This window comes from Anastrepha obliqua, chromosome 1 (genome assembly GCF_027943255.1).
Source record: "Anastrepha obliqua isolate idAnaObli1 chromosome 1, idAnaObli1_1.0, whole genome shotgun sequence".
NCBI lineage: Eukaryota > Metazoa > Arthropoda > Insecta > Diptera > Tephritidae > Anastrepha > Anastrepha obliqua.
This window is the reverse complement of record NC_072892.1, coordinates 138,737,161-138,755,620: the sequence shown is the minus strand read 5'-3', so window position 1 is coordinate 138,755,620 and position 18,460 is coordinate 138,737,161. Positions and strand designations below refer to the sequence as shown.

The window sequence follows — 18,460 nt, the reverse complement described above, 5'->3', positions numbered from 1 at the left end:
GTTTCTCTAAAATAACAACTTTTATAATTTATTTCTTATAACATCATGTTTAAATATTCACTTCAATTACAAATGGCTGCGATTGACAAAGTAACAACGAAAAATAAAACGAACAGAACGGATAATACATTGAAGCAGATCTCTGTCAGAATCACATCGTTGTTGTTGCATCTGCGTGCAAAATTCTTATCTGGCTCCCAATTATTGACAGCTAAAGTGTCTCATTATTAACATACATATACATACATACATATACCAATGGCAAAGCATTTTCTTGGTTATATTAGCTGTTATATTTGTATCCAATTCCCTTATTAATCTTTATTATTGTTGCTATGGGTAATTTAATATAAATGTGGGTAATTATAATTACATTATTTTACAGGTTGCGTAACTTAACATTGTTCGACTACGATTGAAGACATGATTTCATATACATATATAATATTATAATTACATACATACGCGCATATAATCGAGCATCAAACTCACCTGCATTGGTTCTTGGGTCTGGCGTGCGCGCCGCCGATGGCACTGCAACATCTGGCATACTGCCACTATCATCTATGTCGACGCCAGAGCCACCTTTTCCATCAATCAAATCCATCGAACTTATTTCTGATAGATCGGTAAAATTATTGCGTGCGTACAGCATTGCGCTGCGATGATTTTGCTTGTGATTTGCATGCAAAACTGTTGTTGTAATTAATGTAGCTGCCGCCACATTGTCCATGCCAGCCGCGCGCGCCTTTACCAAATCGACGAAATTAGTGCAAACAAATACCAAAAGGAGGCCAAATAAACCGCTCCTACTGTTTGCCGCCAGAACACGAATCACATACGAGAGAATAGCTCGTGTACTTGTACTCGTATTTCGCCGACATTTCTCACGGTGAGTACTATAAGAGGGGATGCATCCTTTGCTTGTGTTTATGCGTGTTGTGGGTGCGAGCGTAAATGTTCGCTGCTGGCGCCCTTTGACGAGTGGGCGTTGTGTTTGTTGTGCCGCAGCGATGCTCACAAAACGATCACAATTGTTTGTATACATATTTACACATACACTCACGGCTTGAGTTTTCGCAAAATTACCTTAAGCACACTCAAGACACATTACAAATACGATTGCACAGAAAATGTATTTAAACACACACACATATATGCACGTATGTGTGGTTTGTAATTGACCTTTTTCATAAAGTAGCGTGACACTTCCAATTATCATTCGTTTAGCTCGTATTCGGTTAACAAATGCTGGGCGAACGGAGCAATTTGTAGATTTAATTGAATTTTATGTTGAAAGCAATTAAAAATGTGATAAATTGCGGTAAAAAAGTAAAACGCAAACACAATTTTAGCAGCAAAAAAAACAAATGTAAGATATTTGTATCCGAAGTAAACGGACGTTGCAATGAATTGGCCAGTGCTTTCGCTTGCTTTTGGCGTATTTCGGTTGACACTTTTCTCTTTCACTAAACTTCATTTGCTAGTATTTCACTCCTTCATTCGTTATGAATACAATCTATGAAATATTTTCCATTGAGTCTCAACTGAAACATCACACTTGCATATACATATATTATATAGCTAAACTTATTATCATTTATATATGTATGTGTGTGTATGTGTACAAAAGACTTAAATGCTGGTACTTGTAGTGATCATTAACTGTCAAAGAATAATTGACACATAAATGTCGCGAATTGCTGGATTTTTGCTTGACACCACAACCGTGCAACAGCATAATAAAAATGTAAACAAAAACACCGTGGCGGCGTATAAGATCCGCAACGAATCTGCAAAAGAAAAACAAGAAAATGTCGTGGAATTAGTAAGAATTTATTGAGATTAAAAAATAACAAGAACAACAAGTCACGAACTGACGTTGGGAAACATGTATACGAGTACAAACTGCGTGGGGTGCATTTGTGTGCAAAATACAAAAAGGAACCAAAAATAAACAAAAATCAAGATAAGTTACAGTAGTCTATGGATATCATCGTACGTTAAGGAAAAAGTCTCAAAATATTTTGGAAAAAAAAACATAATGGCGGCTCTAATATGAAGGAATCTAAATTTTTACACGTTTTATTTTAAAACAACGTGTTCTTTTGAAAAACCCCTTTATGAAAAAATGTCAAAGAATTTAAGTTTAAAGGAAACATTTTTTGTTAATTTAAAAGAAATCCAAAATTCAAACAAAACAAACAAAAGATGTGCTATATTCGGTCCGAACCGAGCTTTATAAACCCGTGCATTTCAAAGCATTTTTCCCAATCCGATTGAAGTAGCTTTAAAACATGCGATTCTTCTGCACGCTAAAACGCCGCTTCAGGCTGAAAGTGCAAGTTTTCAGGTGTTAAACCCATTAAGTCCACTTTTAATCTCGGAATTCCTATATTAAAAGAGAAGTGAACTCACAAAATAAAAATACAAAAACTAAATAGTATTTGGAGGCCACTAAATAATTTTAATATAGTTCAGAGATCACAATCTGCATTATTGTCGTTAATAAATAATTGTGCAAATTCGACTGGACCAAACAAAAATTAAAAATTATTAATACAGGGTCCGGCACTCGAAGTGTAACCAATTAAAAGGCCATAAATTTAGGTTGAAAAATTACTTTTATTCAATTCAAAGTAAAAAATATGTGAAAATAAAAGAAAATTAAGAATCAATTTACTTTTGCTCGATATGACCACCTTTTGACTTGACTATGGTCTTAAGACGGTCCAGAAACGAGTCGCAAGCTATCCGAGTGTGACTTGCAGATATTTTGACACAATCGCGGAAAATGGCTTTTTTCAGCGCCTCAAGACTGGTGAATCTTTTAGCTCGCACTTCGCTCTCCAAAATGGCCCAAAGAGAGTAATCCATCCGATTCGCGTCTGGTGAATTTGAGAGCCATTGTGTGGACATTATGAAGCTCGGAACGTTGTTTTTTAGCCATTCTTGGTTCACTCGAGCTTTGTGAGACGGTGCCGAGTCCAGTTGAAACGTCCATGTTCTGCCACCGAAATATTTGTCTACCCACGGCTTCAAAGCAACCTCCAGAATACTTTCCTGATAATATTTCGTAATTACCTTGACGCCAGGCTCCATGAAAACGATTGAGAGCGCCCATATGCGGTTACAGCGGATTATCATGAGGTTAATAGCTAAGTGTAAATAGTGAAACATTTTCAAGGGGAAAAATCTAAAGCACATATTATTTTCGCAAAGATGTGCCACTCTAAGCATAAAGCGTTTCATTGAGTCAACTCATCTATTCGATGATATAAAATTGTAAGAATTCATGTAATAACGACTTTATCGAAATAATGTGGCTTAGTATACGAAGATTGCCTGTGCAATTAAATTTTATAAATTTTTTATATGCATGTACAATATTTGTACAGGTGAATGTTTTTCTTTTTTTTGTTTTTTTTTTTTGTGGCAACTACAATATACATTCGATATTTAATGGTATTTTAATGAGGTCCACTTAAAAAACGAAATTCCGCCATTTAAGTTTTCGATTTTTTATTGCATTGCGCACAACTTTCATGCTTCTTATTTTATTGGTAAATGTATTTTTTAAGGTGCCAAAGGTTAAATCCACAAATGCCGCTTAAGCTCCGTGCGACGAACGAAAGTTTATACAATTCCGTAATGTTAAGCAAAACTTTCATTTTTATTTGCGTTTTCATCTTATGAATTGTGTTCATCTACATACACGTGCGAGTATACATACACACACTTTGCTATTGCAGTACGTACTTATATGAGTTGGTACAATAGTGGGTTTTAACCAGTTCTGCAACTTTCAAATAAATTCTTTGCTGTCCAATTTTCAAACAAAGCAATTATGAGGGCTTATGCGTACCCATTTTATTCTCATTTTGCTGCCATCTAAGTTATATTGTACACAGAATAATAACTGCTTTAATGCGACCTCACATAATGAAATGTATGCATATGAGTGCACATATGGAGGTACATACCATGGACGATTGCAAAAAAAAAACAGATAAATTTATGAAAACATTACATTTTCAACAGCGCAAGATCGATTATTTTACTTCTGACGCATCAAAATTGAAAAAATTGTTTATCCTGTTGCGTGTAATTATTACCGTAAATGCTATAGTAGCCAACCCTTCGTATGCAACTGTATAATTCATAAAGGCTATACTATTCATTACTACCACGATATATTTGGATGGGGGGCGTGGCAGCACCCACCACGCCAAATAGAAAGAGCAAGATCACACCATCATAACGATGAATGTCCCAACCTCCTAGGGTACCTATAGAACCCCCTCGGAAAAACTTGAAATATCGTTGAAGAGAAATGTACAAAGCAATTGTCAACCCAGCAAGCATTTAATCTTATTCTAAATTTTCAGTATTTGTAAAAATATATTAGGTGCGCAACTAAGTTCCCGCTGCTTGTCAATAGATGCCGCCAGCAGTGTGTGCTAGTCGATTCTAATATATCCTAAACGTCATAAACCAAGCTTAGAAATATGGTAAACAAACTGCTACGATACATTAGTGATTTTGTTTTGGTATAAATGTCTGCTTATGTGCCGAATAATCGTCATTTGCGGGAAGTGTTCATTTTCCTCTTTCATTCGAAAAAAAACGGCGGCTGGAGATGCTGTTTTAAGTGAAACAGAAACAACGTGCCGAGATTGGTTGCGTCGTTTCAAAGACGGTGATTTTAATGTTGACGACCGTCCGCGTGAAGGAAGACCAAAAACCTCCGAAGACGCTGAATTGGAGGCATTGCTCAATGAGGATCCATGTCAAACGCAACAAGAGCTTGCTGCAGTATTACGATGCAATTGCATGCTTTGGGAATGATTCAGAAACAGGGGACTTGGGTTCCTTATGAGTTAAAACCAAGCGATGTTGAACGTCGTTTTTTCGCCTGTGAACAACTGCTCCATTGGCCAATAAGGAAGGGTTTTCTTCATCGCATCGTGACGAGTGATGAAAAATGGATTCATTACAGCAATCCAAAGAAAAGAAAGTCATGGGGACTGTCTGGTCATGCTTCTACGTCGTCGCCTCGGCCGAATATTCACGCTGCTAAGGTTATGCTATGTATTTGGTGGGACCAAGTTGGTGCTATTTATTATGAACTGTTAAAACCAAGCGAAACCATCACTGAGGATCGGTATCGACTTCAATTGATGCGATTGAGCCGAGCACTGCGCGAGAAGCGGCCGCAATTCATGGAGAGGCATGAAAAAGTGATTCTACAGTATGACAACGCTCGGCCTCACGTTGCCAAACCGGTTAAAATCTACCTAGAAACACTTAAATGGGAAATCCTACCCCACCGCCATATTCTCCAGATATTACGCCGTCCGATTATCACCTGTTCCGATCGATGGCTCATGGTCTAGCTGAGCAGCAATTCCATTCATATGAAGACATTCACATCCGTGGATAGCCTCAAAAGCTGAACAGTTTTACCGGGACGGTATACGATATCTACCAGAAAGATGGGAAAAAGGAGTAGCCAGCGATGGGCAATACTTTCAATGATTCACTTGTAACCATTTTTTCAGAATAAAGTTGTGTTTTCATCAAAAAACAACAGCGAGAACTTAGTCGCTCATCTAATATATTTAAAATTAAGAAAGTGCCTTTTTATAAAAATATTTCTTTTTGCAACATAATTTTTTATTCCAAATTTTCGCTATTTATAATAGGACTATGTTTAAGTTCGTGCGGTTTTTTTTCGAAATTTGAAACTTTATTGACGTAAAATGGTTACAAATTTAATATTCAAAGTATTGTCCATCGCTTACTACTACTTTTTCCCATCTTTCTGGCAATTCACGGATTCCCTTTGTGAAAAATTCGGTCGGTTTTGCCGCAATCCACGAATCGATCCATTTTTTGACTTCATCGTAATTACGGAAGTGCTGGTCAGCCAGGCCATGTTGCATCGATCGGAAGAGATAGTAATCGGATGGCGCAAGGTCTGGACTATACGGCGGGTGGGGTAGGACATCCCATTTGAGCGTTTCTAAGTATGTTTTGACCACTTGTGCAACATGTGGCCGAGCATTGTCATGTTGCAAAATAACTTTGTCGTGTCTATCGGCGTATTGCGGCCGTTTTTCTGGCAGTGCTCGGCTCAAACGCATCAATTGTCGTCGGTAGACATCCCCCGTAATCGTTTCATTCGGTTTCAGTAGCTCATAATACACAACACCCAGCTGGTCCCACCAGATACACAGCATAACCTTCAGGCCATGAATATTCTGCGCCGACGTCGATGTTGAAGCATGGCCAGGGTATTCATACGTTGCCCGACGTTTTGGATTGTCGTAATGGACCCACTTTTCATCGCCAGTCACAATTCGATGCAAAAAACCCTTTCTTTTGTGCCGTTGAAGCAGTTGTTCGCATGCCATAAAACGGCGTTCAACGTCTCTTGGCTTCAATTCATACGGCACCCAATGGCCTACCTTTCGGATCATTCCCATGGCTTTTAAACGTTTGGAAATGGTTGATTGATCAACTCCCAAAGTTTTTGCAACCTCTTCTTGCGTTTGAGCCGGATCTTGATCGAGCAATTCCTCCAATTCGGTATCCATGAACTTTGGCGGCGCACCCTCGCGTTCTTCGTCTTTCAAGCCAAAATCACCACTTTTAAAGCGTGCAAACCACTTCTGGCACGTTCGCTCAGCTAGAGCATGCTCACCATAAACTTCCACCAAGATACGATGACTTTCGGCTGCTTTTTTCTTCATATTAAAATAATGAAGAAGAATTCCCCGCAAAAACACATTATTTGGCACGAAATTCGACATTTTCAAGTGTGGTAAAAATATTGTTGTTTACGCTTCAAATAAAAAACTTATACTGACGTTTGTGCCTTACGACAGTAGCTCTCCAATGAATGTTTGGAAATGTGGATCGATGGAATAATAATCAAGTTACGCCATCTGTTGTAAAACCGCACGAACTTAAACATAGTCCTATTAAAAATATTTATGTTTTTGTAACATGTATATATTATGTACCTTCTGCTCAAATATGAACGAGACGTTATCAATAAAACGGTCCGCGGATGACATATGGCAAAAATTAATTTTTTTTTTTCGGTAGGACTGTTATAAGCTTACATGGCAAATTTCAGCGTGATATGTCACATAGTTTGTTTTCTATGCTACTGTAAACAAGTCAAGCTCGAGTGTGTTCTTCGAATTCTCTTTTATGACTTCAATTGTCTCAAAATATTTTCCACGGAGCGGCAACTGGAGCTTGAGAAACAGGAAAAAGTCACATGGAGCCATATCAGGCGAATACGGTGCTTGCGGAACGATATTAACATTATGTTTGTTCAAATAATCGCGAACAAGACGTGATGTGTGAGCTGGTGCATTATCGTGATGTAAGAACCATGACTTGTTGTCCTACAATTCCTTCCTTTTAAGACGAATGTTCTCGCGCAAACGCTTTAAAACGTCTAAATAATATTCAGTGTTAACCGATCGGCCTTGCGGAAGGAACTCCGAGTGCACCACACCTTCGTAATCGAAAAAAACAGTCAGCATAACCTTAATTTTTGAGCGACTTTGGTGTGGTTTTTTGGGTTGATGTACGGCCCTCTTTGAACGATTTGCACCACTGGAAAACACGTGCACGCGATAGAGCAGAGTCCCCATAGGTTGTCTGCAACATTTTTAAGGCGTCTGAAGCCGAAATTTTGTTGGAATAACAAAATTTCAAACAAATTCTTTGTTCAACTTGAATTTCCATCGTTAAATTCGAAGAACACACTCGAGCATGACTTGTTTACAGTAGCACAGAAAACAAACTATGTGACATATCACGCTGAAATTTGCCATGTAAGCTTATAACAGTCCTACCAAAAAACAAAAAATTTATTTTTACCATATGTCATCCGCGGACCGTTTTATTGATAACGCCTCGTTCATATTTGAGCAGAAGCTACATTGTCAAACAAAAAAGCGGCGCAGGCGAAAATTTAGACTAAAAAATAGCGCGATTTTTTATTTCAAATTTTCACTATTTTTGAAAATAATGACTTATCGACTCATCGGGCGATTTTTTATTCCAAATTTTTACTTTTTTTTTAAATATTATTTTATCGCGATTTTTTATTCCAAATTTTTACTTTTTTTTTTAAATATTATTTTATCGCGATTTTTTAGACCAAATTTTCACTATTTTTGAAAATAATGACTTATCGAAGGCCGAAGGTTAAGGTATAAGGTTTTATCGAACCTCATTGTTGGTTGGTTGGGTTTTTTCGGTTTCACATTATTCTTTTTCACTAACGTTCCTGTGACACTTCGTCCCGCACATTCATTTTGCACGGTATTAAGCATAATTAAGCATTTTTAACGTTAAATATTGCTATTAATTCTTACTGGTAATTTATAAAAAGTACTATAAATTAAAAGGCTGATATAGTCACTACATTTGTGTGTTAAAATTTTTAAATTCGATCCACCCACTCAGAAATTGTAAACAAATTTATCGTGGTAGCAATGGAAAGCCAACACTTTATAAAAACTTTTTTTATTACATTTATTCGAATTCATTCACCTTGGCTCAAATCTTAAAAAAAATCACAATTCACAGGTTCAATATTTGTTTACATCAGCTGATGGTCAACGCACGCAAATCGTAGAGTTGACCTACATATACTTATATACTTATTAAGTCAACCTGCATTGTGGTGCTCAGAGAACAGCATTTTAAGGCTTACAGTTTAAAGCACTGGCTGGTATCCAAAAACCCAGTATATAATATTTAAATTAAATTTTAGAAGTCATATTAGCTTTACTGCCTACATATTTTCAATAGCACACAGGACACGTGATAAGACTCTGCAAATTAAAGCTCGTTAATTGGATTAACTTTTCATATTATAGTTTTTTTGTTTCAGTCACTTACACTGTACAACATTTTATAATCATTTTGTATTACTATTTTCACCTTGCTATTAAATAAAACAACGCATTAGTCAACAAATCAGTCATCGAGATAAAAGATTTGCTCCTATACTTGGACCTCACTAAGTGGATCTGACCCGGAAACACCAAAAAAACAAAAAAAAAAAAAAAAAAAAAAAAAAAAAAAAAAAAAAAAAAAAAAAAAAAAAAAAAAAAAACTCATCATTTCACGAGATAGTGGTATTAAAACGGTGCTGGTCACTAATTAGGAGCATTTCAGCTAAGAAATGTTCAACCACCTCAACAACAACAACAACAAACAAATCACTCGTTCACTTCGCTTCACGCTGACGCTCAAGTGTGCGTATTTCTCGTATTGCTTCCACTTTACCGCCAAAACAGAAATTCGCAAATCTACTCGTATTTGTAGGAATACACAACAACTACTTTGCAATAATTCTTAGCTGTTTTATCACTAGTGCCATAATTATATTATTTTAAAACAAAATTGTGTAAATTTATTAACAAGTACACCGAACCAAAAATGCATCAACACTTGTTGAAACAAGTATTAGTAGTAGGGTACTAAAATGCTATTAAGGTAGATTGTTGTTGTTATAACAGCATAAACATGCCCAACATTTTTTTAGGAATACATCGGAAGTTACGTTCCAAGGCGAATCGATGCGAATGAATGCGCCAGGCACAGGTGTTGGCCGGATATACATAAATCCGCTTCGTTTCAGTAATGTGGAAATGACTGTCATGGTAACGCGCAAGGTAAATTTAATAACAGTACTAGGAGCAAAGCCTTTTCTCTTTATTAGCTAGCTGTGCAAATACAAAATGCATGTACGCCTTCAGTGATACACTTTGCGTTTGGGCACCCTTTTTGTTTTCCATCAATACCGTTACTGATCGGACTGTTGTGCTTACTTTTTTAGCCTGTTTATTTGCTTTTTGCGGCAAGTCCAAATTGAATTTAAAAACTGATTGAAAGGCATATCCAAGCAAATGCTTTTCAAAAAAAACACGCACGAAATTATAATTTTAATTCGACAAATAATTAAATAGCCGTACCTTTTTTGTCTTATTCACTTTACAATTTCGTATGCAAAATATTTAACGCTCTCCGAGAAAAATTCACAAAAATAACACGCACAACTGAAACACGCAAAACGAACTGACAAAATGTTGCTTGATGCTGCTGATCGTCGCAGTCAATTGTCGGTTAGCCGTTTCTCTTATTTTTCTTCCTTCTAATACCAGAGTTGCCAGTCCCTGATTTCTTAGCGCATTGTAAAGAATAAAAGAGTATAATAATAGCAAAAATCAAGGCGATCCAAGGCGAATTTATTACAGGTGACAGCAAACACATATAAGTAAAACCCTACATGTATTTGTTGTTGCGTTTGGTGCAAGCATCACGTCAAAATCAGCAAGCAAATGTAAACATACGAATGTAAACATACCAATACATTCAAACAAAGCATATCATTTTGACGTAAGCCATACCTACGGCGAAAAATTCAGCTGGGTGAATGCTGTCACCTTATTAAATCCACCTTGAGGCGATCCAATATGCACAGAAGCAAGGCGAATTGAGTACTGTAGGTAGATGGCGCACTCCCAAAACAATTATTATTTTTCGCCATTTCGTCAATGGTTTGATAGTATTGTCTTTTGTGAGTAGTTTAAAACAAACTAATGAAAACGAAATGCCGCGTATTACTATAAGAAAAATCCAATTAAATATAAAGCCTAAAAATGCAATTTGCTTGCGTTTTCATGCGGAATACTCCGTAGCAAGAAAGTGTAATTTCTTGGGCTTGGGTGTTTCCATTACTTTCGCCTACTCTCCCTCTTGGTACAGAATTATTTCAATCTTATGCACGACATGTAGAGAATAGAAGGTGGTGTCTTCCGAAAAGCGCTACTTTATGTTTGGCAATTTAGGCAACCGATGGCGTAATCTCTTAAACGCACAATAAAAATAAAAAAGAGGTTGTCTGTAAAGTCGGTTTACTGACGATAGTTTAACGTGATAACGTCATAAGAAAATACTGCATTTTTCAAAAGAAAATTTTAATTTTATTTGTTTGATAGATATTTTGTATGGATATAGAGAATGAGTTAACATTAACATAACATAACATACTTTAACATAACATAACATAACATAACATAACATAACATAACATAACATAACATAACATAACATAACATAACATAACATAACATAACATAACATAACATAACATAACATAACATAACATAACATAACATAACATAACATAACATAACATAACATAACATAACATAACATAACATAACATAACATAACATAACATAACATAACATAACATAACATAACATAACATAACATAACATAACATAACATAACATAACATAACATAACATAACATAACATAACATAACATAACATAACATAACATAACATAACATAACATAACATAACATAACATAACATAACATAACATAACATAACATAACATAACATAACATAAGATAACATAACATAACATAACATAAGATAGCATAACATAACATAACATAACATAACATAACATAACATAACATAACATAACATAACATAACATAACATAACATAACATAACATAACATAACATAACATAACATAACATAACATAACATAACATAACATAACATAACATAACATAACATAACATAACATAACATAACATAACATGCTGTTCAAGCAAGGTAACGACGCATGAGCAAGATAACGACGCATTTTTTGGTGCGTGCAGCCGGCTACATAGAATTATAAGACGTTATCACGTCAAAAAATAATAATAACATTAAAACAACAGGTATTATTAACAAACTTGGTTTTATTTTAAATTCTTCAAGTAAATCAAATTAATAATAATCAATAAGAAGGCATACGCAAATACAAATACGTGAATTTATATATGTACATATGCGCATATACATACACATATATGCTCACTTAAGTAGGAGAGAGCAAGATGTCGAACGTTGCCGTTCGTTTGCTTTGTCGTTCGTTCCGCGCTTTCGCCTGCAGTTCATTCAAGGTAACGGCAATGAGCAAGGTAACGACACATTTTTTCGTGCGTGGAGCCTGTTAAATCGAATTATAAGACTTTATCACGTCAAAAACAAAAGGAAGAGAAATTACTTGTTTGTAAATATTCAGTGCAAAGCTTGGTAATATTGTGATTTTAAGATTTTTGATATTCAAATCAAGCAAACTAATACAAATTAAGAGCCAATTCAGCGCTGCTCTCTTTTAATGTCAAAGAGTATAAACGAATTAGAAAACGTCTCGTATTTTTTTTTTCTTTCAAATCTTATAATACGTGCACTTTTAAGCATATGATCTACTTTTTCGTGTTTAACTCCTAATCCATAATTAAATAGCGAGATTTCCCATGCAAAATGTCTCTCCCAAAATCTGAGATTATAAATTAATCCTAGATTATTACCATACTTTTTTACATACAACCCTGTGTTAGCGATAACAAAGAAAACAGATTTGTATACTTAATTCTAATAAAATGTTTGTTATGCATTATTAAGAAGGCATTCATATAACAGAAGAAAAAGTATATGGTATCTTCCAACTGTTTATTATTAGCAGCCAATTGAGCAATTAAATTAGCTATTCCTTCTCCTTGTCTTTTCTTCATATCTTTAATAATAATTAAACAAACCAAAAACACCGAAATATTTCGCCAAAAGAATTTCTATGAAGAAAAACCTTGAAAGCTGATTGTCAATTTTGCAGGTAATCGGTCATTTGTGAAGGGGGGTAAATTAATTTGGGGATTTATTGGTAATTAATAAGACATATGTGAACGTACTTTTATTACTTCCACTTATTACAACTAAAGAGAAAAATTGGCAACGCGTTCGACCCTTATTGCGCATCTAGTACTATTTCTCGTCTAGTACTATGTTGTAGTATATCGAAAAGACTGCTATCGAAAATTAATGCTAGTCGATGTCCTAGTGATATAGGAGCGATTTAAATATTTCCGAAATACGTTATATTAATGCATTCATTAAAGGGAATAATTGATTTTTAAACATCGATGTCTTAATATAACCTAACTCATCCTAATAATGAATTTATTAAAAAGTAACGCCCTTCGTTGTTTTATATTAAAGTACGAAAATTTATAGAGTTGCATTTTTACTTTTAAGTCAAATTCGCTATAGCATTTTATATATATACATATCTAAGTGAAATTGGTTTTTAAAGAATGATTCACTTATTCGATAGAAAACAAAAATTGTGAAACACAATTTTCCATCCGAAAACTGTAAAAGGGTTAAATATTTAATACTCTATTTTAGAAAATTCTGCTGAAGTGGCAGTCTGTGGTAGTAGATAAATTCAGTTACGTAAAACCGACTGTCATGACAACGTCAAGCCTAGACCCGTTTTGTTAAACACGCATGAGTATTAGATTGAAACGCAGATATGAGGGTGTATAATCTAGTTAACCTTCCGTTGGACTCCTTTTTTAAAACCGTCGATTGGGCACTCGCGTCTAGCAAACTCTTATTATTGTTGTTGTTTTTGTTGTAACAGCATAAACATTCCCGATCCATGCTGCGGCAGTGACAGTCCTTGGCCGTATATAAATCCGGGTCGTTCCGGTTACGTAGAACCGACTGCCGTACGAACGCTTTTTATCCAAAAATCGATAGAAAATTAAATTTTAGGAAGCTACCTGGAAGGTCAAGTCGTTAACTATCATATAATAGAAATACATTAAATTCAATTCAAAAAGCCAGTCTAGTCAGACCCGGGTGCACAACGAAGGGTTAAATATATTAGATTTCTAGTTAAAAATTAAAAAATATAATTTGCAAAAATCAATTTGCTTGTGCGTTTCCACCATATAATGTCATTTTTAAGTAAATACATTTTATACAAATATACAAATATGTAGATATTAGTTGCCTGAGATGAAAATCTTTGTAATAATTATTAATTAACAACATATTTATCAAAAATAATGAAGTTTTTAATAACTAATATGCTAAACAAACATCTTAGCATTTTGTTAACGATTAAAAATAAAATCAATACAAGTAACACAAAAAAAAGGCAATATTCGAAGTAAACTCTTTAATTGACTGTCTACAATTTCGTAGGTTAACTATTTTATGTCCAAACTCATAAACGTAAAATTAGTTTCTTAATGCTTTACGAAAGGAAGAATTAAAGGCTTTATAATATAGTGGGGCATTGTAAACTATTTTAATTTTTGTGAATTTGACGTCTAATTTTTCTATTACAAATTTCGCATATTTATACCCCATTCCGCACTATTTTTAACCAACGCCGTTTTCGATTGCTTTAAGTTAATTAAAAGAAATTCCTAAATACTTTTACTACAGCATGCACCCAATGAGGTACTGGTCTAGAGACAATTTCGTTCTCGGCAGTACTAGAAGAGCTAAAAAGTCGATCAACTTCGCCCTGCAATCGACTACTTAGACCGTCGTTACTAGTAACAAGGCACACTTGCGTTTCCAGGTCGCGATTCACAGAACGCTCGCCAAAATTTGAGGAACCAATCAAAGTGAGGTTTGGAAAAGAAGCGCCCGGCAGATAGTACCTAAAGTGGGCATATATTTGTATTACTATGTGTGGAATAATGCATATTCAAGAATGTATTACCATAATCCTTTGGCGTGATAGGTCCAACCATCCCTTTCGTATTCGAAAAAATTAATGCGGTGAATTTGTTTTAGCTGCACAAGATTTTCATAAAATTTTTTCGCTATTAAAGAATAAGCCGCAGGTATCCCACCGGCGGGGCCGCTTGCACCTTGAAACCCATTCGCCTATAAAGGAAACTTAGATTAGCGAGATTTGCAAGTTAAAAAAAAAATAGTCAACCATTATTACATTTGGATGAGCCATTAGAATGCTGCACTGCGCCAGGCAGTTGCTGGCCAAGGTATCCATATATTCCTGCGTTAAATTAAAGTACCCTGTGGCAAGTTTGAATCGGGAACTTTCTATTGCAGAGGAGAGCAGATGCTTCGTCACAAGGCTGTCATGGTGAATGCCGATTTGACCCATTTCAACCAGTGGGAATATCCACGTATCAGCATCTGAAAACAAAGGATTATTTTGTCTAAATTCAATCATAAAATAAAATGTTTGTTTTTTAAACCTTTCTTGTTTTCAGTAATTTTTTGCTGTTGCAGGAATATGTCTTGCATAAAATCAGTAATGCGCTGTTTTGCATGTGTAATAAATTCCTCTTTCGCACCCTCATATGGCAAAACTTTTCCATCTTCGTGCAATACCTCTTGCGCATTGTGATTCACCGCTAAACTGAATTCCTGTACACGAGCAATAAACTGTGCGTAAAAATCTGCCAAAGGTTTGTCTTCAATAAGTATATAGCGGTCCTGACGTTTCGTGAAGTAATCATTTGATAGATTAGCCCCAGATATAAGAACTGCGTCATCAAAGAGATACACTTTCATATGTTGTAAGCCGAGCAATTCATTCCATCGCGGCGGTGCTAACCTTTTTGTCATGCCACGCAGATCCGGAGTGTGATAAAGTGACAATCTCATCTGCTCGCCGAAATCACGCACAAGCGGCAATAGCATCGTTTTTGAGTTGACATCCCCGCGCGTGCCTCGAGTAAAATCTAACAATACATTGACACGCAACGAGGACTGTTGTTGTAAACTGCTGCGTAATGTTTGCACAAAAGCATTCTCCAGGTGGCCAGTGCCTAGGTATAAACTAGCTAAAACGATTCGTTCGCGAGCCGCCGCACTACGTTGCACAAGCGTTTCATAGAAGTTTTGAGGTTCATGTATTATCTGGATTTGATCGCCACGAAGTGGAAAACACGGTGCTACATTATGAAGCCAGGCTAAACTTTCCAGACTTACGGAGCCGCCGAAACTAGTATGTATTAATTGAGGTGTTTGCTGTAGGCAGCTTATAAAATCGGTGGGTGTACTGAGTTCTTCAGCGAATTGTGTGAAAAAACGTCGTAAATGCCACATTTTATTTCAAGAAATTTAGTTACAAAATCTGGTAATACGATTATGGTCCACTTTGTAAATTTTAAAGTTACAATTTAATTGCTATTCTTGCTGCAGTCCCTTTCTACTAGCTTATTTCTTAATTTTTCATGACTTGGCGCTCTTATTTAAATTATGTTTTTAAATTGTCATTGCTAATAGACATAAATTTGATAGTTTTTCCCAAAGTTTGTATGCTGCAGACAATTTCTCACTTAATTATTTGGTTTGGGGATTGCACGCCTTCGTATGCAACTGCCAGCTGTTTGTTTCTCTGGCACCATATGACATTTAGTGTTGCCAAACCTCGTTTTACTAATCACAAAACACACTGGGGCATTCACACCGAATTCGTTAAAATTGCTGTTGTTTTTGTTGTAGCAATATACTTAGCCGTGTAGTGCAGATTACAGTACGTCTTCGTCTAGCTCATCTAACGGTAGACCCAGGAAACTTGCCGTTTGACTAGTTGCCCATGTAAACTGCGGAGTGTCCCAACTCACCTGCCGGCAGAGATATAACCTTCGGGAGTATATTTTTAAAAGCGCCCTCTATGTCGAGGAGGCGCCCACTGTGAACTATTTCGGTTATAGGAACCCCTCTATATATTCAAATAGATTCAGATTTTATTGAACTACCTTTAGAGTAAGCGTGTTGGGTATGCGACAAACGCCCCCGCGGAACTCCACTCTTTATGTGCAGGTCAACCAGTCTCCAATGCGTATTCAGTAATTTGTGTTGAGTCTTACCTCAGCATATTCAGGTGGCAGAAAACAGTAACCACCAGCCCAGAGAACCGATTTCAAAATAATTTGGTACAAGAAGTTAGTCTAAAGGCGAAACAAAGAAAGGGGTCGTCACCGTTCAGGTTTAAAAGACTGCACATTATTTAGCTCTACTGAATTGGTTGGTGCTTAACTACCATTCGGAATTCGGAGAACATAAGTTCGAATCTCCGTGAAACACCAAACTGAAGAAAAAGTTTTTTCTAATAGCGGACGCATCTCGGCAGGCAATGGCAAACCTCCAAATGTATTTTTGCCATGAAAAAGCTGTTCATAAAAAACCATTTACCGTTCGGAGTCGGCTCAAAACTGTAGGTTCCTCCATTTGTGGGACAACATCAATACGCAAGCCAGCGCTTGGCTAAACACTTAACAGGAGTGTACGCTCCTACATGCAATAGGTGTCGATGGACGAGCGAAAATGGAGAGTAAAATTTCATATGTAAGTATGGGGAATGTTTATGCTACTACAACAACAACAACAGTAAAATTTCAAGGCCATGCAACATTTTGGGCATTTTCGTTCCGCGAGAGAGAAAAAATATATAACGTAGAGGAAAAGGAGAGACAGAGCTATACCTTATATATATCTTAGATGCACTTAGGCTATTTTTCCTGAGTTTTTCCTTGTGATTGCTAATTTCTAGTGAGAAATAACACTTCCTACTTTTTGGCGCTTGTTTGTTGGTGCAAACTTGTGGGAAATACATTTTTGGTGCCTTCTTTTTGGCGTTATATTTCCTTGGTGCCTACTGTTTGGGGCGTTTTTTGATTACTTTCTTTTAGCCAATGTTGCCAGTTACGACTTGTTGAAAAGGAATGGAATAAATTTAAAAAATGCACAAATTTTTATAATGTATAATATATGAAATATGGAATGTTCCTATTTATAGGAATATTAAGAAATAATAACTAAGCACGATGTAGAGAATACAAGGGTAGCGCCATCCCCAAATCGTTACTTTGTTCTTGGCGAATTTGACAATGGAGTGACATCAGTACAGAAAATAAACAAACCTCTTGGCTTTCCATTAACTTTTTCTTTTTTCCTCTTCTTTTCATTTATTTATTTCTAAACTCACATCACGGGCGATTCTAACATTTAGACAACCCCAAGCATTTGCTTTTTTTCATTTTCGAGTGTTTCGTTTATTAGTATTAGGGCAATACTGCTGTTTCCGTGGCGCCGCAATTTAATGGCGGATTCTTATAGAACTCGACAAAAGAAAACGAAATGAAGAAGTAAAATTTTTTGATATCTCGCTTAGTTTTCAGGTGATTTAATGTTAAAGTTCTCTAATTTAGCGAAATGTTGGTGTTGCCATACACCTGAAATAAAAACGGAGTTCGTATGCAGAGATGTTCAGTAGAAGGTTCATTGTAAAACTGCAGTATTTTTTGCTCTAATTTTAAGCGTATCTCAAAAAATAACTAAGTAACTAAAATTAAATTAATTAATACAGTATTTTTGCGTAGAATTCCTTTCCGCATGGGTGGCCTTCGGCCGCGTTCAAAAAAATAACCCTCATAAGTCCAAAGCCGGCTACGCAATCCACAGTATTTTTGCGTAGAACTCTTTTTCGCGTGGGCGGCCTTTGGCCGCGCTTCAAAAAAATAACCCTCATAAGTCCAAAGCCGGCTACGCAATCCACAGTATTTTTGCCTAGA

The 18,460-nt window shown here is 36.0% G+C and overlaps 2 protein-coding genes across 2 annotated transcripts; both read right to left on the bottom strand.

Annotated features, from left to right (window-relative positions):
- Positions 1 to 283: 283 nt before the first annotated feature.
- LOC129237456 (uncharacterized) lies at positions 284 to 8,999 on the bottom strand. Its single transcript, XM_054872233.1, has 3 exons — positions 8,932 to 8,999; positions 493 to 1,793; positions 284 to 333 (listed from the first exon to the last, which is right to left on the bottom strand). Exons 2-3 carry the CDS (start codon positions 1,046 to 1,048, stop codon positions 284 to 286), a joined length of 606 nt encoding a protein of 201 aa, XP_054728208.1. The 5' UTR covers positions 1,049 to 1,793; positions 8,932 to 8,999.
- Positions 9,000 to 14,061: 5,062 nt separating this feature from the next.
- On the bottom strand, positions 14,062 to 16,259 carry LOC129236308 (CDP-diacylglycerol--glycerol-3-phosphate 3-phosphatidyltransferase, mitochondrial). Its single transcript, XM_054870619.1, has 4 exons — positions 15,134 to 16,259; positions 14,863 to 15,071; positions 14,632 to 14,798; positions 14,062 to 14,569 (listed from the first exon to the last, which is right to left on the bottom strand). Exons 1-4 carry the CDS (start codon positions 15,987 to 15,989, stop codon positions 14,317 to 14,319), a joined length of 1,485 nt encoding a protein of 494 aa, XP_054726594.1. The 5' UTR covers positions 15,990 to 16,259; the 3' UTR covers positions 14,062 to 14,316.
- Between the last annotated feature and the right edge of the window lie 2,201 nt (positions 16,260 to 18,460).